Genomic DNA, 16,198 nt, shown 5'->3' with positions numbered 1-16,198 from the left:
GAGATTGTTTAGCATGATGGAATTTGCACTTGAAGTTACTATTACATGCAAATAATTATATGTAAAAAGGATAAAGCTTAATGGGGGACATGTGGGACCCCCACCATGTAAAAGATGACAAATAGAAAATGAACAAAGAGTACTTAATTGAAAGAAAACCATGCATGAAATTTGAGTGGGTACACATAGTGGTAAAGAAAGGATTAAGAATAAAAGAAATAAATTAAAGATTTCATGAAATCTTATTGATTTTAAGCAAGGCCAAATAGGAAATAAAATGCATGAAGTCTTATTGGTTCATGGAATAGAAAAAGCTATTGGTAAGGGAAATGAGCATGAAATATTGTTGGATGACAAGGTGGCATTAAAAGGAAATGTAAATGATATGCATGGAAATGCATGTGAAATGAATGATGGCTTATTGCATGGCATGACATCTGATAAAAAAAAAAAGAGAAAAAGGAAATGAGCTTGGGTAATCCACCCATGTATGAGAGAATGGGAAATGAAAGCCATTTCAAGACTTTTTCCTTGAAAGGTCCACCCCATTTGGAAGAGAAATACAAAGAAAATAGCTTTGTGATGCTTCCACCCAGAAGAGAAAAAGAGTAGAGAGAAAAGGAAAACTAAGTGAACACTCGGTTTTGTGAGATTTTTGTGCACCCCGTGAGCTCTTTCTTTCTATTCTCCTAACATCAAGCTCTTTTGCTTGTAGAAATTCATCCTTTGTTGAAAGATATGAGTTACTTCTCATAGTGGTCAAGAAATATGAAAGACGAAGCTTTGGACCAAGAGGAAAAGAATATGGATGATTCATGCGTTCAACCAAGTTATGGTAAGTAAAAATTTGTTTTTGGATATGGATTTCTTAAGGAAATGAGTTTGCAGTTATGCAAAATGTTTTGTGGCAACAAAAATTAGTGAGGTATGAAGGAGAATAGTCGCTTGCATGTCACCAAACCATTGTTTAATGGTGGATTTGAGGTATAAGAAAAAGGGGTAAGTATGTTCTTGACTTTTGAATCTCATAAGTGGTAGAAAAGTTGGATGTTAATTAGTAAACTTTTGTGGCAGCCTTGATGATCAAAGCTTTGGAGAAATGTTGGAGTTGCTTGAAGGTCCAAGCCATTCCAAAGGTAAGCATCCAATGTAAATTGATTGTGCTATCTTAGGTACGACTAGGAAGAATGCCTATATTAGTTATGAGTTTTGATGTTGTGTGAATGTGTTGTTTTGGATAATGTACAGGATTGAAAATGCTGATGGAAATGCGAAAATCCTAGAATATTATGGTGTAAATAAATTAAATGATGATTTCATATTACCGGTACATGTGATATAGAAAATTATCCATGGTAAGATTTAAGAATTCTTTGGTAATGTTGCCACCTCTGTGTGCGTGTGTGTGTGTGTGTGTGCAAAAGATTAATTTTGAAGCAAGGATGATTATAACATGAATTGAACTATTTGGTTAATGGTTAGTTCTTGAATAAGATAGGGGAATAAAGAATAGGATATAAAAGCATAAAATTAAGTGTGGGCAACAAGTGTGGGATAGAATAAATTGTAAAGTTGCTAAGTATTTCGGATTTAATCACTGCCAGGAAATTGACAAGTAAAGGATAGTTGTCGAGGGAATAAATCAAGAAGGATAATGATTAAACAACAAGTTATATTGATCGATTAAGAACACAAAGAATTTAATTGGCGAAGTAATATCCCGCCAAGAAAGGTGAGTAGGGGGTATATGTTTCAAGAGGTTCCATACTATATAATATCATATATATAGTAATTTGTCAATGATTTATTCAGTGTCATTGTCGAAAGCATGAGTTGGTAAAAAACGATAAATGGTTTAAATAGCTATTCATGAAAATCTATACACTATTATTATGGAAAACATGAGCTAGTAAAAATGATAACCGATTGTGAATGCAATGATTTTCAAATTAGCTTTGTATATAATATATAAGCTTTATATGTAAAGGGTTTTGGAAACTAGGAAACAAGCTATTCATTATGATTTGCATCAAAATGTGCCTTGCGTATTTGTGTAAAGTGCATATTGGGTTATTCTTTATAAATGGCCAAATTACATGTTTATCATGCTTTGATTTAAATTCAAACCTTATGCAAGTGTTTTATACCATACGTTCTATGTGAACAAAGTTTTTAAAAGTGGTCGTACTTTGTTTTTAAAATCATTTTATGTGAACAAAATTTTTAAAGGTAGTCATATTTTGTTTTCAAAATGGTTATTAGTTAAATATTTTGAAAACATTGTTTTAGCTTGTGAAAAATGGTTTTGGAAAATCGAGAGAATTGATGGTAAGTCTAAATGTCACATCTGAATAATGTGACCTCTATGCACAAGTGAACTCTAGTTAGAGATATTTATTGGATCACCGACAAGCTATGAATATACATGGCAAGGCCACGTGTTGTTATACGTGGTTACGACCACACAATATAGCACGATGCTCCAATCTTCGACCAACATCGTTACAATTGCCATGGCATAGGGAACTGAGAGAGAGAGCCCCTAAGATCACAAGATGATTCCCTACTCAAGAGTAACATCTGTCTTCAATTTCAAACTTGTACTCTTTTCCATCATGAAGAAATATTTATTTTTCACAGCTCCCTTTTATTTGAAAGCTTCTAATGCATGAAGTGTTGAGCACAAGTTTATTCTATGTGAATGTATACGGGTAGTTAAACATGCCTTGTTTAATAGGAGCATATGTGTTTATATTTGGCCTTATTGTGAATACAAAGGTATTAAATGATTTACTTGATCGAAATCCATTTTAGTATGCACTGATTTTTGTATTGTTCTTGAAAATGGCTACACCGCATCACAATTTTTATGGCATATTAGCTAGGCACAAACACCTCATTTTGATTACATAAGGTTAACATTTTATATTATGATTCTATTATTCAAAATCTCTACTTTATGTTTGTTTTCCATCTTCACCCTGTTCTCTGAGCCAATAATCACTAAGTTTGTGAGACGCACCCCAAATATTCTCATTTTGCAAAGAAGTGATCAGCTAGCATTCTTTTCCTCAGCACATTTTTGGTACATTGCAACGTAGGTAATGGCATCTTTTAGCAACTCCTTTTGTGTCACTCTACTACTAGAAGTCCTTATGCTGTCAAGAGCTTTTAGGAACTTGTCATTTGTTGTAAAATGTAAAACTTATATTTATATGATGATGAAACATAGTGTATTGAGAGAATATTGCCATTAATGAAATTGTGGTGGTTATGAGATTTCCAAGAGACATCTTATGGTTTGTTGAGTTTATAATTGTGGAGGCTTGCTTGAGACTTGCCAAGCTTGCTCAGGAGACTCAAGCGCCGGTAATGATCGGGTAAGCCCTTGTTACATGAATGATCTTTTAACTTGTTTGAAAGATTTTTGAAGTTGTTTGAATGAGTCTTTGAACTTAATTTTATTAATGTTAAAAACTCTCATATATTTGCTTTTGAAGTACCTAAGTGTTTCTTTGTGAAAAGTTTTAAAAGTTGTTTGAATGAGTTTTGAAATTTGCTTGAATGAGTTTAGAACTTGTTTAAATAAGTTTTAAACCTCCCTTTCATATGCTTTCGAAATGCCCAAGTATTTGGCATCAAATTGGGTTCAAAAAAAAAGCATGTTCTATATTTTAAGCCATAAGTATCGATACCTTTACATTGGATATTGATACATTTTACACAAAATGCTTCTGGATGCAAGACCAAGTGTATCGATACTTGGTGAAAGTTATCGATACTTGAGGTTCAAAACTAGCCATTAGACACGAAATTCAAAAGAAAAATAGCTAGTTTTTTCACCAAATCATCTCCAATAGCTCCAATGCTTTTCTAACTATGAAAAGGACTTCTCTAACACATTTACAAGGTTATAAAAGTGGAAAAAAACATCAAATACTCAAGAATCAAATCTTATGCAGAGCGAGAAGAAAAAGAAAGAGAAACCAAGATAGAGCAAGAAAAACACTCTTCCATTTAGCTTTTAAGCTATGCTTGAGCTTAAAATTCTTTGTGCTACCACTCCTATTCGTTGTATACATCTTTGTATCACTCTATCTTCATTGTCCTAACTTAGCAAAACCCACTTTCTAGAGGTAACCTTGTTACTTTAAATTATAAAAGGGAAAAGGTTATACCTTAGCCTTCAAAAGGTGGCGTTTGAGAGGTTGTGCCATATCCTTGAAAAGGCATAAAGATTCTAACTTAACTTTGAAAAGTTAAGAAGATTGTGCTTGATCCTTAATTAGAAGGCATTGTATTGAACTTATTCAATAGTAGATTAAACTCCTTAGCTTGCTAAAAGAGAGGATGTAGATAGCTACAAAAAGGGTCGAACCTCTATAAATTCTATCTTTTCTCTTCACTTTTTCCTCCTTGAACTTATACATTTCACCTTGAAAAAGTTAGGAAAAATTTATTTACAACTTACTCATTAATTTGTATATAGCCTACACTTATTTCACCAAGATCACTATGATTTATGAGTATCATGGTTCGGAGCAGGTTTCCAGTTTCAACAATTAATATATGGGAGTTGAAGATCCAAAAAAGGCGAATCCCAGTTCAGGTTTGCTTGTGAGCTGTGACAGTAGATGCTTATCTACGACGGCGCCTTGCTTGACCGATGTTAGGCTCTAGAGCTCAACTGTAACATTACCTTGCTTGACTGATGTTTGGCTGGAGTTTAAGCCCCTCTGCTATGCAAAGACAAGTGTTTATATTACAAAATCTCACGTGAGTAAGTTAAAATGAAAATTATAAACATAGACACAGCTTGTTTTAATAAATTAACTTTTTTAAAAAAACATTAATTTTATTATAATTTGATTTCAAAATCAATTCATAACTCAACCCTAGACGTTTCAATAGATGAAATGACCCAACTCGTAACAAAAACGTGATAGAAATGAGAAAAACTGCTACATGGAATAAATAAAAAAAGAATCTTACACGTACCGACATAAACTCTATACACCCCAACAGAGACATAGTTGTTTATGCCAGCATCAAGGCAACTTATTTATTACTAGTAGTATCGGGTTCTTGGATTTTTCTAGGTTACATTTTCACCCCCATAGATTTATGCAAGGCATAATGGAAACCAGCAAGCAGAAAAGCTGCTTTCATAAAATTACAAATGGCTTTTGATCAAAGGAAGCTTCTGACTTCCTGGAATATTTCAGACGTAGCTCCTTAAAGTTATCGAATTAAAATTATAATCCCCAACCAAATTATAAAGAGGCCAATACGTCACGACTTTACTAGAATTGCAAGGTTACAAGCAGCATATTCAGAACACATCGGCTGCAGTTATCTCCAAGATGTGAAGGGAGCCTCTCCTATATCATGCACTATGAAAGACTTCATACACAAGATGGACCAAAGTTCAGATTCCTCGCCTAATCCATTCTATCATGTGAACAAAATTTTACTACATTGAGCTTCCATCAAGATAACTTGCAATGTAAACCATAAGTTGAGAGCAAACATGGTTAAGAGCAAGGAAATAAAGAGCTAAAAAGTGTGAGAGAAGGCTATTATGTATGGTTGTATGAATAGCTCTTCTGCTCCTGCACAGCAGAACTGGGCTTCAGTAACTGCCGAGGAGAGGAGCCAATGGGGCTTATACTCTTATCAGAAGGGGGCAAGCACCTTTTTGAGAAAAATGCAGCAATAGTTTTGGTTCTTCCACCACCCTTCTCTGCCAGTCGAATTAGAAAAAATAAATCTAGTCATAATAAGAAACTATCAATTAAACTTCTTGAAGAAACCCAAATAGGTGCATAACTACCTGGTGAAATTGGAATGCCAAGTTTCTGTAAGATTTCTTTCTTGACCTGCAGAAAGATTTACCCCAAATCAGCTAACAAATACTTTGACAAACTCAATGCAGAGCTGAAATGGTCAATTAAAGACTTTCTTTCTAGAATGCAACGCAGTACAAGTGCCAGTAGAGTAGCCGCAAGCCAAACCCCTATGGACCTGGAAGTGGTTAATTAAGTGAACTAAGAGGCAGTGTTACATCAGAAAGCATTTACAAGGCATCATGGTTGATACTTGGTATAAAGGCATACATCAAATGTATGCACTTACCAGGTTTGTTTGGACATTCAAGTCCAAATTCTAAATTACCCAACCCTTGTCAAGGACAAGCCACCTTAAACTTTGAAGAATCAAGATCAATCAGAAATTCTTAAACAGTTTACAAGGCCAGAGGGGAAAGAAAATTGCCTGAAAGATATGGAAACCGAAAAGAAATTAATTTTAACTAACTCATGCAAATGAGTTTCCAGTATCAAACCATTAATTTGACATTCCGCTCCTCCACATCCATTGTTAGTATTAAGGTTGAATTCAACCAAACTGTCAATCCTTAAACCAAGCATAGTACTATAGTATTCCTAAAATGGAGTCACAATAATTATGTTATCCATGCAGGCCCAAAAATAATAATGATAATAAACATATGCCACAGGCAGAGTCAGACTAAAGTCAGGAATGAGTCACTAACCTGCCAACGATTATCAGAGAATTCTGATATCTCGCGCACTGTGTTTTTTAATTGAGACTTTGGAATTGAAGGAAACTTTTGTTGCAAAGACTCTACCAACCTATTGATACCAAGGGAGCATGATTGAATTGTCGAAACCTAAAACAAACAAGATCATCATTAGCAGCAAACGACTGCAATTTTGGACTAGACTTGTTGACACTCCCAAGAATAGTATTGAAAGGATATTTTACATTAAACTCCTATCAAATGTGCAACTTACAATTAGAGGCATATCTGAGTCTGGAATTGGTGCCACAGTTAAGACCGGTGTTATACTGGCCTTGCTACTAGACAAACAAGCTTCTTGATTGTCGTCTGCAATGCTATCTACTGATATCGCTACAGGTGAGCCATCAGGACATGCACGCATGCTCAGAGCTTGCAAGCATGTCAGCTCCAATTTACAAGTATCGGTAAGATCTTCAGCCATTAGCACTGAGGTCTTTTCATGTGATATATTCAATATAATCAAGGGTTGGTTTTTTCGAAGTGCATGCTCAGTTAAACTGTTTAGATACTTCTGTTGCCTAAGAAAAGTATAAAACTCCTCATTCTGCCCATCTTGCTCACTCATAGGGGAACTTTTGGTCTCTTCAACTGCTGCATCAGTTCCAGTCTTGTCAACTTGTACCCCCTGCATGCAAGCCTCAAATAAGCACTTTGAACTGTTGTTTTTGAGTAATAGTAGGCAGATATTTTTTGGTTTATAAGCTAGTAAGAATCTGTTACATCAAATCTCATTACCTCATTTTCTGAGAGATATCCATCTGGTACAAAAAATCCATCTTCACTTTCATCTTCATCATCAGCTTTAGAGCATCCTTCAAAACTTTCCTCTTCTTCATCTTTATCACAATCAGAGAGGCTTTCACCGGGCTCCTCCTGTGAAATGAAATTGTTATTTCCAGGTTTAAATCTAAATTTCAGTTTGAACAACAAGCTCACTGTACCTCCTCCCATTCTTCATCACTATCAACATCATAGTCTAAATCTGGGTCCTTCCTCAATGGGCAGCGAGGTCCCACAACATTACTGAAATACAACAAAACCCCAAATTATCATTTAATTATGGAAATACAAAACAGGGCAGACATAAAAGCAACACCTTCACAAGGAACACTAACTAAATAACACTCCAATACCATTTGTCCCGCTCATATTATCATTTTTTCCTTTTAATATTATTCCATTCAAGATGCTACTTTGGAAACGTAAATAAATTTAGAACTCATTTTCCTAGTTTACCCTTCAATTGTAACCATTTAACAGTAATGAGACCCACTAAACAAGCACCGTAATATTTAACTTCCCTTTCTTTGACTCCTACAACAATGTCAAGAGTCAAAAAATGATGTTTTTAGCAGGATAGGGAGTACATAATATACCAGAAAGCTGCAAATGCAATCACTGGAAATAATAAACAAAACATGATCAACAAAGAGAACTGATAATTGTAAACAATTTTCCACTTAATTTTCCATTGCTTTCTTTCGCGAGAAACTTCTAGTGTTTGGACTTATTTGAAAAAAAACACAAGCAAGCATTAGGAGATCCAAATTGTTGATTTTCTTTCACTAGAGATTATGAAAAGATGTAAGAGGTAAAGAAATCGTTGATCATTCTAGTGTGAAGGTCATTCCACCATCTGCACAACTAAAATTACATTAAAGACCATAGAAACAAAGGAGTTCTAGTAGAAAAAGAAAAATCAATGCAAGAGCTTCTCCTTATTTGGGCTAAGGTCAGCTAAATTTAATTGAGCTTGAATAATGACTGAGCTTAAGCGAGCTTAACATAGTGTGTTAGAACTCAGCTTAGCATAATTAACCAAGCACTAAGCTGAACATGAACCCAAACCAAGACTGGGCTTGAGCCACAAAAACCAGCTCAAAAATCAGAAAGTTATAAAACTCAAATTTCCTTTTTATTTAAAATAAAAGCTTTGAGACCATACCACTTGCTGGCCAAATGTCATGAGGCCAGAATGGCCTGGCCTCATGACACTTACTATGGGTCCTACACGTGCAAGACCCCTTTTAATTTTGTGTTGGCAGAACATGAGAGGGACTTACTTATAAATGCCATCTCCCCACTTTGCCTGGTTCGTGGAATCAGACTGGGAGAAGTACTAGAGAAGTTTTCTTCACATTTCCCATGTCCCTTGCCTTATCATGTCCCAATTTTTAAACATATAAAATTATTCTGCAATAATATTTTTAAAAAATAATCGATGATTTTTAATCTATGCTATGTCTACTTCTCAGTGACATCATGTCAAATCATGATTTAAATTGTGGTAAGAATTATTAAAGCTACAAGTAGTCAAATTGACAAGCACATTATTATTGGATTTGTTCACTAATGGTTTATTGAATCTGTTCATGAACATAAATGAGTCAAGCTCACAAATGTTCACATTTCTCATGTCCTTAATCTTATCATGCCTCCATTTTTTTTTTTTTTTTGAAAGATGGGTTTTATTAATGATGAGCTGGAATGCCTCCATTTTTAAGCACAGAATAGTATTCTGCAATAATATTTTTTAAAAACAATGGATGATTTTAATATATTGTGCTATGTCTACCTTCTATGAGGTCATCTCAAATCATGATTTGAAATGTGGTAAAAGATATTAAACCTTCAGTAGTCAAATTGCCAAGAACATTATTATTAAGTTTTTTCACAAACAGCTTATTGAATTTGTTTGTGAACATACATGAGTCAAGCTTACAAACTTTTGAACACAGTTCTGTTAGCAATCAAGCCTAAACATAGTATTCAAACTCATTAAGCTTCATAAATGAACACAAACAAGCTCTAACCAAGCTTGTTCAAGAGCATTCAATGAACACACTGGTTACTTACATCCCTACGTATACAGTTTGTACGAGTCAGAAAATCTATCCCTATGTGCAGAAAAATTAAAATTTGATAAATAAAGTTTTCCAAAGCATCTCAATTGAGGGCAGCTATTTCGCAATATCACAGGATAACTAAAGGTTACAGTACAAGAAGTGGAATTCAATCTAAACAAATTCATTTGACATTTTCTTCTATTCAATGCACCTTTTAACTATAGACTAATATTCTACATGAATCGAGCTTGGCTTAGTTGAAAAGGATGCAAAAGAATTAGGAGCCTACCTTTTTTTAGGCCAAATACCAAAAAATGCAGGTCTGTAGCTCTTGTCAAACTGCAACAACTGCTTCCTCCCACAGCACTTAACATCAGGAACTGAGATATCAGCGTTAAAGCATGATCTATCATCAGAATTCTCTTCTCCCCATCCATGTATAATCCTTTCAACGCTCAATTCATCATGGGATGACCCTTTATTAGCAGTTAACTTAAGTGCCTTAAACAATTCAGCCTTAGGTTTCCTACGCATGCCCCAACACTGTTTTTGATTTGAACGAAGAAAATGACCTAAGTGATGCCAAGAAGATAAGTGCAACCTGAAAGTACAAAGCTACTATGTGAATTTGAAACAAAATAAAACCAAAGCCTATAAAATTAAACAACTTAAAGCAAACAGAAAAACCTACTTGCGGAGATCATCCATATTAGTTTCTTCTTTGGATGAAAAAGTGGTGTCCATCAACAGAGTAATTGCTTCAGGTACCTTTTCACTCTTCTGGGTGGATGGACAAAATGTGGCTGGCTTAGTCGATTGTTCAATCTGTATTGGTGATGTTTTACATTTTTTGAGGAAGCGCTCCATAAGTGAAGCTTGCTTTTGAATCAAAAGTTGCTTTTTCAATTCTGCCTCTACCTTCTCACGCCTTCGTTGATCTCTCTCAACTTCCTCTTGCTGTTTTCTCAGCTGCTTCCTCATCTCAGCCTCCTCTCTTTCACGACGCCTTTCATCCTTTTCCACTACCTCCTGCAACCGCTTTCTCTCCTTTTCCTGAAATAAACTATGTTCATGAACATCTAGGAAATAAAAAGGATCAACTGTAATTAACAGAAAAGTAATTTTGTTAAACCAAACAATAACCACTGTCCTGGGAATAATTCAGATTTAGACATTATGATAGCACAGTAAAAACAAAAAATAAAAGTAGTAACAATAATTGGTTTTGCACAAGACATGCTTTGAAAATTTTGACATACATTTTGCAACTTTTCCTTTTGGAGTTCACGGTCCACTTTCTTCTTCTCCCTCTCAATTTCTCTTCTATTTCTCTCAAATTGCTTAATTAACAATTTTTCTTCTCGCTTTGCTTCTTTCTCAGCCCTACAGCAACAGAAAACTTTTACCGAAAAGAAAACAAGTCATGCACAAAAGTTGTAGAACCATTAAAGATACATACATCTCAGCACCACTTTTCTGTGACATGTTGCACATCAACAATCGAATTTCTGCCTCACTTAATACTTTGACAAGCTTTTCTGATGCTTGCATGAAATCATGCTTGTAGTTCTGATCATTCCCCCACTTTTGTAACAGCGTAATCATTGCTGAAATGAGCACAGATATCAGTAGCCTAATTCAAGCATAAAATAAGGCATTACAATTGAAAAGTTTCTCATCATAATCAATGAAAAGCACAAATGGCAAAGATTGAAATGCCAAATCAATTGATAAGAAAATGAAAATCAATTCAGCAACAATTACCCACTGAACAGCAAGGCACACGTGAATATGCAGGAAAGACAGGCAACAGGTAGTATAATATGTCCATAGACACAAAATGCTGTAAGAACGTTGTTTTACCCATTAACTTATGGTAAGCGAGCCAGGGCTCCACATCCCTACAATGCAAAACACTGAATGGAGAATAAAAAACTAACACATCTGTTAATTGCTTATAAAACTTTAACAGGGGCCTGAAAAGATCAAGAAAAAGAAGATAGCAACAGGAACTGATTCTGAATGTGTTAATTCTGCTTCACTCCATTAAGGAAAATAAATTAATATGTGCATGACTCTATTGCTTAGTAAACTACAACTCCATGATGGTGAAAAGAATATGATACCCATATGCTGATTGCTGAGTTGTTTCCTTATGTTGTGCACAATGTTAGAGTATTGGAAGCACACAAAAGCCTGGAGAGAGTGAGAAAGAGGAAAAAGAAAAACCTCAAAGGCCTAATGCTTTAGCAATAAAATATGGTCACAACAAAGTACAGTCCACTATCAAACATCAATTCTTTTGACAGTTTGAGCCATGATATAATCATCCAATTCTCTAGATAAGCAGTCTTAACCACCTTCCTGGACATTACCATGTACTAGCTATCGTTGAGATGGTCATTCAGATGAATTACTCAAATTAGTATTCACCATAACAGTGGCTTCAAATTCTGAAACTACTATAGTTAGTTCTTACCGAACAGCATAACTATCATTATCTATGGACCAAATATTACAAAAATGTCAATAATTATCCAGCAGTTGAGGTATTAGTACTTTATTGAATATGGGTTGCTGATACAAAAAAAAAAGTTAAAAAATGAAAAATAATAAATCTTGAACGCAACATGACCAGCGTCACAAGTTGGGACTGCCTCCAAAGGGGAATTCCTCTTTAAACCTCCCAACACTCCACATCAATGACAGCACTTATATGAAGCTGATAGAAGATGTTCCTCTGTAAAGAGCACAATACTCTGAACTTTGTTCATACGCAACAGTAGAATGAAGCTGGAAAAAATTCACAAAGGGATTTCAAGGTATTGATTTTCGATGGAGATGATATTCGCAATAGTTTGATATGTTGGGTATGGATTGATCTAAGGCCAAATTTCTAAACATAAATTGCATTCCATAATGCATGTGCATATCTGAAATTCTAGCAGTAATATTAGTGAAGAAGTATTTTTGAAAGGCATCTGCAACTAGATGGGGGCGAAAAAGGACCTTCAGCCAACTAGAATCATGGGTTGAGCCAGACTAACATAAGTCACTCAGTTGGCAATGTCAGGTTAACCTAGAAGTTCAAACTTGTTCTCTAAAAGCAATTGGCAACAGAATTACCTTATTTTCCACTTGAGGACAGAGTGACAATCATAAAAGCTTGATGAGGCAAATCTAAATTACAAGAGGAGAAAAATAATAAAGGCAGACACATATATTTCTGGGTAACCAAGTTCATCCAATATTTAATTCCATAATCAAACAAGAATGAAAAAGAATCAAGAGGTTCAATAGAGAAGAAATCCAGGGCATCCCATAACAGAAATTTCTACTTACCAGAAACAGCAGTAATCCTCTCATTAATTTTCTTCCTACAAGTACGCCGAATTTTTAAAGTGGCACGCACAGATTTTGGCATCAACTTTACATCTCTAGTCTATCAAATGAGCAATGTAAAGCAAGTTAAACACTATCTATATCAGAGAATATAAATACATAAAAGCAACAAAAACCCAAAAAGAAAAAATAGAAACAACTCACCTCCCAACACCAAAGAGAAGAGTTGGAATCATCTTCCAAAATATCAGCATCTTCACTACCCAACCCATATTTCACTCTCTGCCCGACAAATAGCACCGCGCGTTTCACCGCGGCCAAACTCACATTCCCCATGCTGTCCTTGACCTTTTCATGAATCGCTTCCACCAATCTCGACAGCGGCAAATCACTCTCCTCCATCAGAACCGCAACCACTGAATTCAATGGACCGGACTCAACTAATCCCAAACCAAAACCCATTCCGAAACCCGATTTCTGCTCCATTACTTCTTTGTAATACCCATAAAGCCCGTCCATTTCTTGCTTCAATCCCTTGATCTGGGCCTCTCTTTGTTCATTGCTCAAGGTCTCCGAAACCCATGATGCTCTCCTTCGCTTCCGGGTCCTCTTGGGTTGATCTTGGCTATCCGTCTTGGGGACCTTTGGATAATCATCCACGTCGATTACCGTCGCTAACTCCGCCATTGTGGCCAAGAAGCACCAAATCCTGACCCCAGAAACCGAAGATTGATTATTGCAGATAAACCCTAGTAGATTAACGAGATAACACAAACAAGGGAGAGGAGAAATGACACCTTTTTTTTTTCTTTTTGGACTGGGTGGGGATGATTATAACTCAAAAGATAGCAGTATTTCTGAAGAAATTTCAGACTCCGAATGTCCTTTTATTTTTACGAGTTTTTTATATGATAAGTAGAGTGTATGAAAGGGAGAAGGAAAAAAAATCATAATAAAATAATTAACATTAAAAAGGATTGGATATTATACTTTTTGCCGCCAAGATTTTGCCTCCAAGTACAAAGTTTAGTGAAACTTGGCGCCTTCACATTTTTGGTGTTGGCGGGTCAAAACACATTGGCCCGACACGTTTCATTTGAAATTTAAAAGCTGATCGATATGTTCGCAGATCGCTATGCTAACTGGGTTGGGGCTGGATCACTTTTCCATTCGCCTCCGCTTTGGGACGAGAAAAAGCCCCGTGCCCTACAAGTTTTGCTTGCCAGATCCAATTTGAAAATTGGAGTCGGATCCGGGTTGAGTTTTTATGCTAAAAAAATCAGCACAGGTAGAACTCGGTTTAGCATGCTCCGCCTTGACGTTTATATACAAAATTAATATATTTTATTATTTAATTATTTATATTTACATATTATATTAATAAATTTTATTATTTAGTATGTTAATTTAAGAGATCTAAGATAGTATCATTCTAACCCTCAAAAGGCCTTCGAGGTTCTACACGTGGCATTGTAAAATTTGGTTACCACATAAAGGGTATTTTGGACTTTTACAACTGAGGTTGATAGAGTTTGGTAATTTAGGCAAAAACTAAAGACGTTTCGAGTATTTGTTTGAAATAGAGGGTTGATTTCAAGTTTGTACATACAACTTTGGGGTGTTTTAAGATTTTCTTCTTTATTCAAGAGGCTTTTTTGATGTTTCTGTTTTGCATCTATTTCTTGGATGTCCTTTGACTTTGGCGTTCTCTTTCATTCTTCTCTTTGTCTTTGGGTATTAGGTTTAGCTGCCTAGGGTTTTTTAGATTCTTTCTCTTCAATTGTGTTGGTTTTTTTGTTCTTATGTTTGTTCATCAGTAATGATTTCATTTTTTTGGATTTTTGCGGATTCTTTTATGGTATCTACATTTTGAGTATTGAAAAAGTGCTAGAAAAGGGTAAATAGTATTAAACTATTTTAAAGAAAATTATTAAGTTTGAAAAATTAATAAATAATTTTGAATGGAAAGTTTAAAATTTGTTAAGGTTGAAAGAAACAAGTAAAAAAAAATTTTAACGAAATGGACAAAACACAATATTTATAGTGGTTTGATTTACTTAACCTACATTCATTACCTTGATCTTTTTAATCAAAGATTTTCTATTTAACTTTATTAAAATTAGTGAAATTAACAGCTTACACCAAGCTTTTACAAAGTGAGCTTCTAACCAAAGTTTTATATTCTTACAACAATCCTAAAGTTTTCTTAAGCTTAATAAACCTCATAGGCTGCCTTGTACACTCTAATCAATCAAGAAATGAATTAAAAATGGAGTATGATTGATCACCTAGTTGATCTAAGATGCATGAAGTTAAAGCTCAACACTTTTACAAAGGATGGAAGTGAAATACAAATGTTAAGAGAAGGTTTTTGGTTTTTTAAACTAAAATCACTTTGAATATTTTTTTTATTATTTTTGACTATTTGAGAGGCTTTAAATACTTGAAAAATCACTTCTAGCCATTGGAGACAAAAACTAACCAGTTCTTACTATTATTTTATCTTTTGGTACTTAAATTCAAAACATGCAAGCAATGCCTCATTCACTAGTTTAAGGCATACTTTAACCAATACAGCCTTTTCTAACCTGCACATTGCTTCTTGTGTTAACCAATTAACGACAGCTTTAACTGATTAATAACTTTATGTTTTTAAGCATTGTTTTTGGCCAGCCTCCTTTCAACCGATTAATGTTTCCTTTAACTGATTGAAGCTTTTCTCCATTCATCCCTAACTAATTAAAATGGGCTCCAACCAATTAAAAATTCTTCAATTTTAAATCTCTTGGTTTGGTGCCTTAAACAGTCATCAATATTTTGAATTTGAATTTTGGCACTTTTGGATAATTTAACTTTGACATTTAACTAGTTAACTCTTTTCTTTTAATTGATTAAAAGGGTTATATTTTGCGTCTTGCGTCTGTTTAACTAATTAAAAGGCTTTTGTTTTGCATCCTGCATTCGTTTAACTAATTAAACCTTATGTTAAACAATTAAGACATTTCTGTTTGTCCATAATGTAACGTCTAGAATTGCTTTAATTGATTAAGGATTTGTGTTAATCAGTTAAGACTAATCTGTATTCATTAAAGCTTTTTCTCTTTTACTTGTTTAACCAATTAACCATCTTGCAACTAAATAAGCATCTTGACATGCTTTCAAATACTAAATATATTAATGAATTTAAGCTTTCTCCTATATACTTAAATAATATAATTAGACACCAATGAATGGGAATGTTTTGTTATCAAAATCACATGGAGTCAATATTCTCTTTCTTTTATTTTTGATGATGGCAAAACACTCATAGATTAAAAGTGAAATGTCTATATTCAGTATGAATGGTTTAAATCTTTATGCATAATGAGGATTGCTCCCCCTTAGTTAATGAATCTAGTTTTCTTTA

At 34.5% G+C, this 16,198-nt stretch overlaps 1 protein-coding gene across 2 annotated transcripts; it reads right to left on the bottom strand.

The window, feature by feature from the left end:
• Positions 1-4,951: 4,951 nt before the first annotated feature.
• Positions 4,952-14,039, bottom strand: FAS1 (chromatin assembly factor-1 (FASCIATA1) (FAS1)). Of its 2 annotated transcripts, none has more exons than XM_021434158.2 (13): positions 13,783-14,039; positions 12,997-13,501; positions 12,793-12,892; positions 10,910-11,057; positions 10,710-10,833; positions 10,142-10,503; positions 9,740-10,051; positions 7,546-7,627; positions 7,340-7,477; positions 6,816-7,229; positions 6,554-6,691; positions 5,834-5,879; positions 4,952-5,743 (listed from the first exon to the last, which is right to left on the bottom strand). In XM_021434158.2, the coding sequence occupies exons 2-13, from the start codon at positions 13,477-13,479 to the stop codon at positions 5,580-5,582; spliced, it is 2,511 nt and encodes an 836-aa protein (XP_021289833.1). In that variant the 5' UTR covers positions 13,480-13,501; positions 13,783-14,039; the 3' UTR covers positions 4,952-5,579. The 2 variants fall into 2 exon arrangements, with proteins under 2 accessions (XP_021289833.1, XP_021289832.1); XM_021434157.2 differs by lacking the exon at positions 13,783-14,039 and adding an exon at positions 13,590-13,721.
• Between the last annotated feature and the right edge of the window lie 2,159 nt (positions 14,040-16,198).

This window comes from Theobroma umbraticum, unplaced genomic scaffold (assembly GCF_002168275.2).
Source record: "Theobroma umbraticum cultivar Fairchild unplaced genomic scaffold, ASM216827v3 scaffold_86.0, whole genome shotgun sequence".
NCBI lineage: Eukaryota > Viridiplantae > Streptophyta > Magnoliopsida > Malvales > Malvaceae > Theobroma > Theobroma umbraticum.
Note: the sequence above shows the minus strand (reverse complement) of the source record. Positions and strands in the feature narration are given on the sequence as shown.